Raw genomic sequence first — 14,114 nt, forward strand, 5'->3', positions numbered from 1 at the left:
CATAAGAAGACATGCTTATTGATACAGTGTAAGTCACTAACCAATGAAATACCGTCATTAACTGGACATCTTGCAAATACCTTAGACAGTATAGTGAAATAAGAGAAAGCAGGTAAAAGATGGTACAGCAAACCAATGATCCCAGTAGTGTCTTCACAGGCTGCTTGAGTCTCTCTCTACCACGCCATGGACAGATCAGGCAGAAGGCAAAAAATACATTTGCAAATATGTTGAGAATAGCAAGAGGCCCGTTGACTATGACAAATGCAAAGTCACTCATTCCAATATACTCCATTTCTGACGACAAAAGGTGTATGTATTCATTGATATCTTCTCTGCAGCTTCCAAGTGCTCAAATGTTGGTGCATAAAAACCAGGAGATTCAGTGGAAACCAACTTGAATGTAGCATAACTTATTTACATTGTAGACATGCAAATGACTGGGCTGTAACAACTAAAAAGGACGGAAAAAAAGGACGGAATATCACGTAGAGCACTGCATAAGCTTCCTGTGTCATCACTAATAGCAGTGTGGGATTCAGGTATATCTTGATACTACTAGGGCTAGTTCTGGACTATAATAATACCTCTGAAAGACCCTTGAACTAGTGCTATCCTGGTGTAAGATGTGAGTGTCTTATGACTGAGTATCTTTCTATCTATGTTTTTTTAACTGGATGAATTTCCAAGAGAGCCATAATACTTGAGAGACATACAGCAGTGCAATACATTCATATTAGAAGGAAGTAAATAATGACATGATGCTCTATCTAAAAATACAGTAGCAGAGTAGTTACAAATAAAGTACTACATACATGTACTCACATCTTTACACATACACAAGATACTTGGCACAGATATTCTTTATAAATGTACAAATCACGCACGCACACACACACACACACACACACACACACACACACACACACACACACACACACACACACACACACACACACACACACACACACACACACACACACACACACACTTCATGTGTCAAAGCTTAAAAGTTATGAGTCTCTGACAATATACACTATCATGTAAAAAAATGTCTTCCTGCATTCCTTAACATTAACATCCAATACATTAACAAAACTGTTCTGTCTGCATAAGACATCATTGATTCACTGTATCATACGAAACCACTTTGGTCTCTAATATCTACATCTTCCCATGATACAACAACTTACTCACAGCTCTCTTTTTTCAATCTGTATTTTCAGTAAATATGAGACATATCACACACATACACACACACACACACACACACACACACACACACATAACACACTGAGGAGTATGACTTCCTGGATACTCTCTGCCAAGTCTACATTTCAGTGTTATCCAACTAATAAATGTGCCCTATTGCACTGCAGACTGTTTCCTATGGGCTCACATCTTTGCTTACCAAGATCTCAGTGTTCAGTTGTTTTGTTGTAATTAAGTTTTTTATTGTGCACAGAAAACATAGTCACACAGTTTCACAAACATGTTCACAAGCAGACTCCATCTGTTATAGCCCCTGCTCGTCGATGGAGGGAGCGTGGAGAGAGTCTCAACCCTCCGATTCCTGGGGGTGCACATACAGGATGACCTGTCCTGGAAGACCAACACAGCAGCCATCATCAAGAAGGCACAACAGCGGCTCTACTTCCTGAGAGTCCTCAGGAAAAACCACATCGGACAGGAGATGCTTGTGACCTTCTACCACTGCGCAGTGGAGAGCATCCTCACCTACTGCATCTGCGTGTGGTTCTCCAGCTGCACAGCCGCAGAGAGGAATGCGCTACAGAGAGTCGTGAGATCGGCCCAGTAGATCACCGGCGCCCCCCTCCCCTCTCTGGAAGAGCTGTACAACACACGCTGCCTCAGGAAGGCCTCCAAGATCTCCAGAGACCCATCCCACCCTGGGTACGAACACTTTGCTCGGCTGCCCTCGGACAGGCGGTTCAGGACCATGTTCGCAAGGACAAACAGACTGAAGCTCAGCTTCTACCCCAGGGCCATTCAGGCCCTGAACACAGCAAATACCTAGGTTCTAGGCCCTGGACAATCTAGATAATTTGATGGCAGCTACTAGATTGAAATCAAGTGCTGAAACACAACTATGAACATTTCAAACCTGCAAACTGCGACACTTTAAATGAATGTGCAATAACACTATGTGCAATATGACAACCCTCGGGTACATAAGGTTCAGAGATAGGAAATGTTAGAATAGGTATAGCATAGAGTACAGCACAGTGTTTTATTTGTATAGTATAGTATAGTGGATACTAGTGTACATAGCCTTTATTTATGTAAACCAGCTCTTTTCCCTTCTTGTTTTTAGTTTTTGTTCCTAGCACCGGGGGAGCCCCCCCTCCCAAATTTCGTTGTATGGTACCTGTACTATATCAATGACAATAAAGACCATTCATTCATTCGAGATGACGGCGCGAGCTGATCGTATTTCGCGGTAGCGCTCCTTGGGTGCGTTCGTAAATTTGCTCCGGAACGCACACTGGGTTCAACGTCATAAAGGGACCAAGTAATTTGATTGGACAACAGGCATTCCATGAGTGCTGATCAGATTTCCAGAGCGTGTTTACGAACGCACCCCTTGTTGTTCAGCGAGTGTCCTCGCGAGGGAGCAGGAACTGTGCAGCACACAAGCTCAATAGCGGCTCGCCAGCTGAGGTAAAACTGTCGGTGACTTTAGTTTAGATATATTATAGTATATTATATTGTCTCATGTCAGTTGTGTCAATATTTACCTGAACACATAACATCTTGTGAAGGAGCATTTAAAGCTCAGTAAGGCAACAATTTCAAAGGTTTATTGACAAGTGACATTATCCTCAGCTGGGTAAGTTCATGCAGCTATCCTAGCCAGCAACTTTTCAGTTTGTGGCTAACCACCAAGTTTAACTAACTAGCTATTTCCTTTCGCTTCTAGATCATTTGTGGGACAATAAAGGCTTGACAGTATTCCAGTTATTATGGCGAAAGTGACAAGGAAATTCACGGTGACCCTGACCCACAAGTATCACCGCAGACGCCGGCCGTATCCTGTCAGGACCATCACGACCCGCAGCCAGAGTCGTCAGGTTCGGGCCAGCGACTGTTTCTTTGAGCGGCTGGCCCCCGAGGTCTTTGAGATGATCCTGGACAGACTCTCTGGTGGGTTCTGTTTGCTTTGGACATTTTTCAGGATGGGTGAATTATGATTATTTAGATGAGACATATCTATGAGGCTGAACTATTCTGATTGAAGCCATTACCATGGGCAGGGTACTAAATGGTCTTAAATATGTATAGCTCCAATGAAGTGCATCTGAATTAATGAGATGTTTCTCCCTGCCTCATTGTTTGTTGTGGTAAAGTGTTGCAGATCAGTGTGTTGAGCATGGTGTCCAAGGCCATCAGTCGCTCCATCCTGGGCTATGTCTCCACTCAGACCTGGAGGAAGAGGACCATCGTACAGGGGTGTCATCACTCCACCATGGTGTCCTCACTAGAACACTACACATCGCTGGGTGAGAGGCTCCTCAACAGCTTTATTTGATTAATTTACCCTTATTTTACTTAGTTGGTTGGCCAAGAACACACATGTTTATAATAAACTAATATTCAGAGCCACATTATTTCTGCTGTAATTCTTTATCAGGTAGATAGACCAAAGTATTATTTCTATCTCCTTTCATAGGGGGTCCGATGAGGAAAGCAAGTGGTCCTGGTTGGCAAATATAGTCACTATGTTACATTCTTGTTGTTTTTGCTCATTGTTTCAGGTTTATTGTTCAAGAGATGTACCCTCTTGTTGCCAACAAAGGATAGGCTAACGTTCATATATAGCAAGTTTTCACAGGTAAGACAGAGAGGTGAGGGAGGACAGATGAGGCAATGTTTAGCTGTGTGTGCTCTACAAACATTCTCACATTTCTAAACAAACCAAACAGTTGACAACATTGAATAGATTGTTATTTTCTAGTTAACCTTACTTAGACTAACACAGTTGTTACCTCCCACTCAGGTTCCTTGCTTCATGATGGAAGAGTGCATTATATCAGTGCAATGCCGAGGCCTCTCCAGCTATGGAGCATTTCTACAGGTGAGAGCCTAGTTACAAAGAACATCAGACAATTTAATATCAAAGGCTGAATCCTGTATTGAGATGGTTAATGTTTGACTGACAGACATTGATAGCCGGCTGGCATGAGATGGAGTGTCACAGAGTTTTCAACTTCCTGTGCGACTTCACAAATCTACCCCGGAAAATCATGTCAGTGGTCACAGGAAAGCCAGGTGAGTGTCTGTCCCTATAAGAGAGAGAGAGAGAGAGAGAGAGAGAGAGAGAGAGAGAGAGAGAGAGAGAGAGAGAGAACAAACAAAAAGGCTAATTGAAAGAGTGTGAGAGACGTGAGTGATCCGTATGTCTTTTTTTCTCCCTCAGGTTCATGTCAGTGGTTGGAGCAACAGATCCGTCTGTTCTGCAGACAGGTTCTGTTGGACCCCTGGAAGAACAGTAAGGACACTCTGTTCTGGCTGACCCGCATCCTGAAACCCTGGCCCATTGTCAGCCAAGCCCGGCTGCTGTTCATCCTCTACGGACCACTGCTACCAGATGGTGAGAGGGACAACATGGGCCTTCTCGGTTTCTACCTTAAAAAAACTGGTTGCACTTTTATATAAATCACTTGTTAGTAATTACATGGTGAAATTCTAATGTTAATAATAACAAATGAAATGCTTGTTTTTTGGTTGGCCAGAGTTGCAAGGCAAAGTGTATGTGTAGTGTAAGGGAATGTTCTTTCCAGGTTCGCTAGACTGGCAGGAGCAGCGGCGTGCTGGGGTGGCCCAGTCCGACCTGGCCATGGCTCTCATCCTGCTACACAGCGACCTGGAAGCCAAAGATTGGACCAGCGACACCATAATGGCCATCCTGGAGGAGCTCATAGGTAACTGCAGTAGCCCAGAGGACTTGGCAACTTTTAATGATTATATTTTACACACCCAGGAATGGTAGACAAACCTTTTACACTCTTTTGTCTGTATACTGTATATACTGTATGTCTGGTCAGTCCACACGTACAGTATGTACCATTACCATAGGATTATAGATTTCACTAAGCAAATGGTGAGTGCACCATCATGTGTGATGATGACTGATGTATAGATGATTCACTTACCTTAAGCCTGGTACACATATAAGGATTTTCTGATTATCTGAGAGAGACCCCACACATTAAGATAAAAAATCATGGATTGAACAGTCTTGATCGTATTGTGTGTGGTGTGCTCCAATATACAACCACATGCATAAAGATCTGTCCTCCGACAGTCTGGAGTCTCGCGTGAACAGGGTAGTAGTACCCTGACTGACCTGTAGAGGCAGCCATGTGCTACAGGGAAAATAAAGTGCAGAAGAACGAAAAGAAGAAGACGCGTCAGTCAGCTGGCTTCTTGAGTGGCTACATTCCATTCCACGTCACAATAGGACTTGGGAGTTGTCAGTTTTGACCACAGACAATAAGACTTTTGATCGTAAATATTGAACACGTTTAATATTTACGATCGTCGGCCCGACCATTTTCCGAGCAGATTGTCGGGAGAAATTGACTCTTAACACACCTCACACCACAGGATAATCTTGTAGGATAATCTTTAGAGCCATCCGATAATCGGGCGTTTGCTGTCCTTGGTCGGAAGGGGGGAAATCGGGCCAAAATCGGCCAGATTATCTTTATGTGTGTACCGGGCATGCGATAAATGTACTTCGCTTGTAAGTCTCTTTGGATAAAGGCGTCTGCTAAATGTCAAAAATGTTAATGTAAAGTGTGAATGCTGTGTGTATGAATGACAGTTGTTTTGTTTTGTGCTGGTTCTGTTGGCCTCCAGTCCTCCCCCAGGCATGGCACATGGAGAATGTGGCTCGTCTGTTGGTCCTGTGTGGGAACAGCGTGTGCTCCCTCGTGCTGGCCAGCAAGGCCCTCAATGGACGCCTGTTTGAGATCTCACGACTCATTGTGTACCTCGTACTGGTCAGTCACTGCTGCTAAATAACTTTATTATCTGCTCTAGGGTTCCGGTATCTTTTAACCTAAGAGACACATTTCCCCCATTTTGTGCCCACTTAACGGAAGGTACTGCCTGAACCGGCCTGAGCTACTGACATTTCTGGTTCCCCCTCTCAGGTGTGTGAGAAGGACGGGTACTCCATGAACTGGTCCGTCAAGATGGTGCAGCAGGTGTGTGAGGTGTTCTCCACCTCTGCTGACAAGTGGTCATACATCCAGGCCGTGGAAAACATGTTCTCAGAGGTTGCCATGGAGATGTACGAGATTATGGCGGCTGGTGAGTTGTTATAGGCACTTAGACTATCGTATCAGATCAGGGTCCAGATTCCTTCAAGCTTTGTAGCACTAAAATAATCTTAAAGTTAAGGGCATATTATTTGGGAACACATTAATAGAAAAACTGTTAAAATAAGTAGACATATGCGGATTTCTAACTGTCAACAATCTTGTCACAGATAACGATCAAGAAGACTTCTTCCATAGACAGATCCAGAGACAGATCTCCAGCCTCCTCTTCGCCAGTGGTCAGCTCCACAGTGTGATTTTCTAGTCTACATGTTCCTCACAAAAGAGTGAGATCGAGGAGAGGAGTAGTGTATATTATATATTATTATTTATTATATCTTTGAGAATCATCGTTTTTTTTTTGTTATGTCTTTTATATATTTATCTATATCTATCTATATATCTATATCTATATCTATATATTTACAGTATACGTCTGTGTAAACTACTCTTCTGGATAGAGGTGTTCAACTTGTATTGTATTATGGTTATGTATTGATTATACTGTTGTTTCTGTATGAAATATAAAAACACATTTGCAGTATAAAGAGTTTATTCTGAATTGTCAATTATGTTAATAGACAGACCAATATACCATTTATTAGAAGTTTAAAGCAAGTCTCTGAGGCTACGTAAGTGGTCAGTCCTTTTGGTGATACAATAGAAACAATGCAATAGAAACAATGCAAATTGACTTGAGTAAATGCCATTTTAACACATTTGCCAATACAGAAGCTGACTGATTTAATATGAATAAATATCACAGCATATTTCATGGCATAAAAAACAAGCAGTGACAAATACAATTGAGAAAATGTTTGAGAAGGTAGAACTGTTTTCAACAGAATATATACAGGCCATGCCCACATTTGAAAGCACACTTAAGTGATTTTACCAATGAATTCAATGCTGTGACCATGTTCACAATGGTCCATGTTCACAGTAAGTTGCTCAGCAGAACTTGACATCACACCTGGGTAGTGGTGGTCTAGTGGATAGTGAGTTGGACTTGTGATCGGAAGGTTGTGAGTTCAAATCCCGCCTGAAGCCACACCACTACTAGTGTGCCCTTGGGTAAGGCACTTAGCCCTCAGTTACTCCAGGGGGAATGTCCCTGTAATTCGTAATTGTAAGTCGCTTTGGATAAAAGCGTCTGCTAAATGGCAAAATTAATTAAATTAAAATTACCTGGGGAATTGGCGTAGAAGGGAACAACTTAACTACCATGCACCAGATATGTACTGTAAATACAACACCAATGAACACTTCCCCTCTCAAAAAACACAGAATGAACACGAGTGGTACCCTATGTACTACCTTATTGTATATACTTGCTAGATACTGTAGTAGTTATTGGATGTCCACGAGGCATCATTTGCATTATCATCAATTAGCCGATCACAAATGTTAACAATGAATATCTCCTGAAGACAGATGGATAGCCTGGGTAAATTAGGCTGTAAACCTACATATCGATCTATAGTAGTCTAATTGCCTAGATATACAATAGATGACATCTATATTATTTCATACAAGTCACACTCTCTCACCTTAAAGCTACAGCATTAATTTACATTAAACTATTGTCAGAAGTTGACGAAATGACTTCAGTTGTGAATGAGATTCAACAGCAAATAAAGAGTCGAATATTATTATTATTATTAGTGATGTTTACTTTTGGAGCGAGATGATGCAGCGCGAGCTGATCGTATTTCGCGGTAGCGCTCCTTGGGTGCGTTCGTACATTTGCTCTGAGAGCGCCGGAACTCTATTCTATGAGTGTTTACCTTTCTCCAACCCAAACCCGTAGCTGTTTAATCCAATGACTGGTCAGGTGACCGCTTTGTTGTTTGAATCCCAGATTGCCGCCTACCATGTCCTATACATCTGCACCAACCAACACTGGACATCAATATCAATCAATTTAACATCCATTCGATATTTAAAACTGACACATTTTACATACTGTACATGTTCAGTATTGTTCTTCTGTTCCCGAAATTGTGCATTGGACATTGTCAAGCAGAAATCTATCAGTTTCCCCACTTCTTAGAATGAAAGCTTGTTGCCAGATAAATAAATATAGTGGTAATGCAGCTCTACCCTGCATTACCCCCCCCCCCCCCAGACAATGTTCCTGGTCAGCCCCCCCCCCCCCCCAGACAACGACACTTTGACACAAGCTCCGCCCACTTTGACTTAAGCTCCGCCCACGTTGACTTAAGCTCCGCCCACTTTGACTTAAGCTCCGCCCACTCTCCATACCTCTCCAGTGTTTAAACAGTGTTCCACAGAGCTCCATACCTCTCCAATGTTTAAACAGTGTTCCACAGAGCTCCATACCTCTCCAGTGTTTAACCAGTGTTCCACAGAGCTCCATACCTCTCCAGTATTTAAACAGTGTCCCACAGAGCTCCATACCTCTCCAGTATTTAAACAGTGTCCCACAGAGCTCCATACCTCTCCAGATCAGTGTTTAAACAGTGTCTCACAGAGCTCCATACCTCTCCAGATCAGTGTTTAAACAGTGTCCCACAGAGCTCCATACCTCTCCAGATCAGTGTTTAAACAGTGTCTCACAGAGCTCCATACCTCTCCAGATCAGTGTTTAAACAGTGTCTCACAGAGCTCCATACCTCTCCAGATCAGTGTTTAAACAGTGTCCCACAGAGCTCCATACCTCTCCAGATCAGTGTTTAAACAGTGTCCCACAGAGCTCCATACCTCTCCAGATCAGTGTTTAAACAGTGTTCCACAGAGCTCCATACCTCTCCAGTATTTAAACAGTGTCCCACAGAGCTCCATACCTCTCCAGTATTTAAACAGTGTCCCACGGAGCTCCATACCTCTCCAGTATTTAAACAGTTCAACGTCATAAAGGGACCAAGTCATTTGATTGGACAACAGGCATTCCATGAGTGCTGATCAGATTTCCAGAGCGTATTTACGAACGCACCCCTTGTTGTTCAGCGAGTGTCCTCGCGAGGGAGCAGGAAGCGTGCAGCACACAAGCTCAATAGCGGCTCGCCGGCTGAGGTAAAACTGTTTGTGACTTTAGTTTAGATATATTATAGTTTATTATTATATTGTCTCATGTCAGTGGTGTCAATATTTACCTGAACACATAACAGCATGTGAAGGAGCATTTAAAGCTCAGTAAGGCAACAATTTCAAAGGTTTATTGACAAGTGCCTTTCCTCAGCTAGGTAAGTTCATGCCGCTATCCTAGCTAGCAACTTTTCAGTTTGTGGCTAACCACCAAGTTTAACTAACTAGCTATTTCCTTTCGCTTCTAGATTATCTGTGGGACAATAAAGGCTTGACAGTATTCCAGTTATTATGGCGAAAGTGACAAGGAAACTCACGGTGACCCACAAGTATCACCGCAGACGCCGGCCGTATCCTGTCAGGACCATGACCACCCGCAGTCAGAGTCGTCAGGTTCGGGCCAGCGACTGTTTCTTTGAGTGGCTGGCCCCCGAGGTCTTTGAGATGATCCTGGACAGACTCTCTGGTGGGTTCTGTTTGCTTTGGACATTTTTCAGGATGGGTGAATTATGATTATTTAGATGAGACATATCTATGAGGCTGAACTATTCTGATTGAAGCCGTTACCAGGGGCAGGGTACTAAATTGCATAAATATATAGCTCCAATGACGTGCATCTGAATTAATGAGATGTTTCTCCCTGCCTCATTGTTTGTTGTGGTAAAGTGTTGCAGATCAGTGTGTTGAGCATGGTGTCCAAGGCCATCAGTCGCCGCATCATGGGCTATGTCTCCACTCAGACCTGGAGGAAGAGGAACATCGTACAGGGGTGTCATCACTCCACCGAGGTGTCCTCACTAGAACACTACACATCGCTGGGTGAGAGGCTCCTCAACAGCTTTATTTGATTAATTTACCTTTATTTTACTTAGTTGGTTGGCCAAGAACACACATGTTTATAATAAACTAATATTCAGAGCCACATTATTTCTGCTGTAATTCTTTATCAGGTAGATAGACCAAAGTATTATTTCTATCTCCTTTCATAGGGGTTCCGATGAGGAAAGCAAGTGGTCCTGGTTGGCAAATATAGTCACTATGTTACATTCTTGGTTTTTTTGCTCATTGTTTCAGGTTTATTGTTCAAGAGATGTACCCTCTCGCTGCCAACAAAGGATAGGCTAACGTTCATATATAGCAAGTTTTCACAGGTAAGACAGAGAGGTGAGGGAGGACAGATGAGGCAATGTTTAGCTGTGTGTGCTCTACAAACATTCTCACATTTCTAAACAAACCAAACAGTTGACAACATTGAATAGATTGTTATTTTCTAGTTAACCTTACTTAGACTAACACAGTTGTTACCTCCCACTCAGGTTCCTTGCTTCATGATGGAAGAGTGCATTATATCAGTGCAATGCCGAGGCCTCTCCAGCTATGGAGCATTTCTACGGGTGAGAGCCTAGTTACAAAGAACATCAGACAATTTAATATCAAAGGCTGAATCCTGTATTGAGATGGTTAATGTTTGACTGACAGACATTGATAGCCGGCTGGCATGAGATGGAGTGTCACAGAGTTTTCAACTTCCTGTGCGACTTCACAAATCTACCCCGGAAAATCATGTCAGTGGTCACAGGAAAGCCAGGTGAGTGTCTGTCCCTATAAGAGAGAGAGAGAGAGAGAGAGAGAGAGAGAGAGAGAGAGAGAGAGAGAGAGAGAGAGAGAGAGAGAGAGAGAGAGCGAGAGAGAGAGAGAGAGAGAGAGAGAGAGAAACAAACAAAAAGGCTAATTGAAAGAGTGTGAGAGACGTGAGTGATCCGTATGTCTTTTTTTCTCCCTCAGGTTCATGTCAGTGGTTGGAGCAACAGATCCGTCTGTTCTGCAGACAGGTTCTGTTGGACCCCTGGAAGAACAGCAAGGACACTCTGTTCTGGCTGACCCGCATCCTGAAACCCTGGCCCATTGTCAGCCAAGCCCGGCTGCTGTTCATCCTCTACGGACCACTGCTACCAGACGGTGAGAGGGACAACATGGGCCTTCTCGGTTTCTACCTTAAAAAAACTGGTTGCACTTTTATATAAATCACTTGTTAGTAATTACATGGTGAAATTCTAATGTTAATAATAACAAATGAAATGCTTGTTTTTTGGTTGGCCAGAGTTGCAAGGCAAAGTGTATGTGTAGTGTAAGGGAATGTTCTTTCCAGGTTCGCTAGACTGGCAGGAGCAGCGGCGTGCTGGGGTGGCCCAGTGGGACCTGGCCAAGGCTCTCATCCTGCTACACAGCGACCTGGAAGCCAAAGATTGGACCAGCGACACCATAATGGCCATCCTGGAGGAGCTCATAGGTAACTGCAGTAGCCCAGAGGACTTGGCAACTTTTAATGATTATATTTTACACACCCAGGAATGGTAGACAAACCTTTTACACTCTTTTGTCTGTATACTGTATATACTGTATGTCTGGTCAGTCCACACGTACAGTATGTACCATTACCATAGGATTATAAATTTCACTAAGCAAATGGTGAGTGCACCATCATGTGCGATGATGACTGATGTATAGATGATTCACTTACCTTAAGCCTGGTACACATATAAGGATTTTCTGATTATCTGAGAAGGACCCCACACATTAAGATAAAAAATCATGGATTGAACAGTCTTGATTGTATTGTGTGTGGTGTGCTCCAATATACAACCACATGCATAAAGATCTGTCCTCCGACAGTCTGGAGTCTCGCGTGAACAGGGTAGTAGTACCCTGACTGACCTGTAGAGGCAGCCATGTGCTAAAGGGAAAATAAAGTGCAGAAGAACGAAAAGAAGAAGACGCTTCAGTCAGCTCGCTTCTTGAGTGGCTACATTCCATTCCACGTCACAATCGGACTTGGGAGTTGTCAGTTTTGACCACAGACAATAAGACTTTTGATCGTAAATATTGAACACGTTTAATATTTACGACCGTCGGCCCCGACCATTTTCCGAGCAGATTGTCGGGAGAAATTGACTCTTAACACACCTCACACCACAGGATAATCTTGTAGGATAATCTTTAGAGCCATCCGATAATCGGGCGTTTGCTGTCCTTGGTCGGAAGGGGGGAAATCGGGCCAAAATCGGCCAGATTATCTTTATGTGTGTACCGGGCATGCGATAAATGTACTTCGCTTGTAAGTCTCTTTGGATAAAGGCGTCTGCTAAATGTCAAAAATGTTAATGTAAAGTGTGAATGCTGTGTGTATATGAATGACAGTTGTTTTGTTTTGTGCTGGTTCTGTTGGCCTCCAGTCCTCCCCCAGGCATGGCACATGGAGAATGTGGCTCGTCTGTTGTTCCTGTGTGGGAACAGCGTGTGCTCCCTCGTGCTGGCCAGCAAGGCCCTCAATGGACGCCTGTTTGAGATCTCACGACTGTGTACCTCGTACTGGTCAGTCACTGCTGCTAAATAACTTTATTATCTGCTCTAGGGTTCCGGTATCTTTTAACCTAAGAGACACATTTCCCCCATTTTGTGCCCACTTAACGGAAGGTACTGCCTGAACCGGCCTGAGCTACTGACATTTCTGGTTACCCCTCTCAGGTGTGTGAGAAGGACGGGTACTCCATGAACTGGTCCGTCGAGATGGTGCAGCAGGTGTGTGAGGTGTTCTCCTCCTCTGCTGACAAGTGGTCCTTCATCCAGGCCGTGGAAAACATGTTCTCAGAGGTTGCCATGGAGATGTACGAGATTATGGTGGCTGGTGAGTTGTTATAGGCACTTAGACTATCGTATCAGATCAGGGTCCAGATTCCTTCAAGCTTTGTAGCACTAAAATAATCTTAAAGTTAAGGGCATATTATTTGGGAACACATTAATAGAAAAACAGTTAAAATAAGTAGACATATGCGTATTTCTAACTGTCAACGATCTTGTCACAGATAACGATCAAGAAGACTTGGAGATCTCACAGAGCTTCTGCAGCCTCCTCAACGCCAGTGCTCACCTCCACACTGTGATTCTCTACATGTTCCTCACATAAGAGTGAGATCGAGGAGAGGAGTAGTGTATATCTATATATTTACAGTATACGTCTGTGTAAACTACTCTTCTGGATAGAGGTGTTCAACTTGTATTGTATTATGGTTATGTATTGATTATACTGTTGTTTCTGTATGAAATATAAAAACACATTTGCAGTATAAAGAGTTTATTCTGAATTGTCAATTATGTTAATAGACAGACCAATATAACATTTATTAGAAGTTTAAAGCAAGTCTCTCAGGCTACGTAAGTGGTCAGTCCTTTTGGTGATACAATAGAAACAATGCAATAGAAACAATGCAAATTGACTTGAGTAAATGCCATTTTAACACATTTGCCAATACAGAAGCTGACTGATTTAATATGAATAAATATCACAGCATATTTCATGGCATAAAAAACAAGCAGTGACAAATACAATTGAGAAAATGTTTGAGAAGGTAGAACTGTTTTCAACAGAATACATACAGTATATACAGGCCATGCCCACATTTGAAAGCACACTTAAGTGATTTTACCAATGAATTCAATGCTGTGACCATGTTCACAATGGTCCATGTTCACAGTAAGTTGCTCAGCAGAACTTGACATCACACCTGGGGAATTGGCGTAGAAGGGAACAACTTAACTACCATGCACCAGATATGTACTGTAAATACAACACCAATGAACACTTCCCCTCTCAAAAAACACAGAATGAACACGAGTGGTACCCTATGTACTACCTTATTGTATATACTTGCTAGATACTGT

General features: G+C 42.9%; 2 protein-coding genes across 2 annotated transcripts; both read left to right on the forward strand.

Annotated features, from left to right (window-relative positions):
- Positions 1–2,984: 2,984 nt before the first annotated feature.
- On the forward strand, positions 2,985–6,612 carry LOC308162658 (F-box only protein 47-like; the record flags this gene model as incomplete). The annotated part of the gene is made up of 10 exons (XM_080536802.1): positions 2,985–3,165; positions 3,369–3,521; positions 3,777–3,853; positions 4,019–4,096; positions 4,182–4,290; positions 4,439–4,612; positions 4,803–4,943; positions 5,884–6,026; positions 6,180–6,339; positions 6,518–6,612. 10 exons carry the CDS (start codon positions 2,985–2,987, stop codon positions 6,610–6,612), a joined length of 1,311 nt encoding a protein of 436 aa, XP_080392928.1.
- Positions 6,613–9,686: 3,074 nt separating this feature from the next.
- Positions 9,687–13,359, forward strand: LOC308162659 (F-box only protein 47-like; the record flags this gene model as incomplete). Its single annotated transcript, XM_080536803.1, has 7 exons — positions 9,687–9,861; positions 10,062–10,214; positions 11,181–11,354; positions 11,545–11,685; positions 12,629–12,771; positions 12,921–13,080; positions 13,259–13,359. The coding sequence occupies 7 exons, from the start codon at positions 9,687–9,689 to the stop codon at positions 13,357–13,359; spliced, it is 1,047 nt and encodes a 348-aa protein (XP_080392929.1).
- Between the last annotated feature and the right edge of the window lie 755 nt (positions 13,360–14,114).

This window comes from Nansenia antarctica (genome assembly GCF_963989245.1).
Source record: "Nansenia antarctica genome assembly, chromosome: 7".
Taxonomy (NCBI): Eukaryota; Metazoa; Chordata; class Actinopteri; order Argentiniformes; family Microstomatidae; genus Nansenia; species Nansenia antarctica.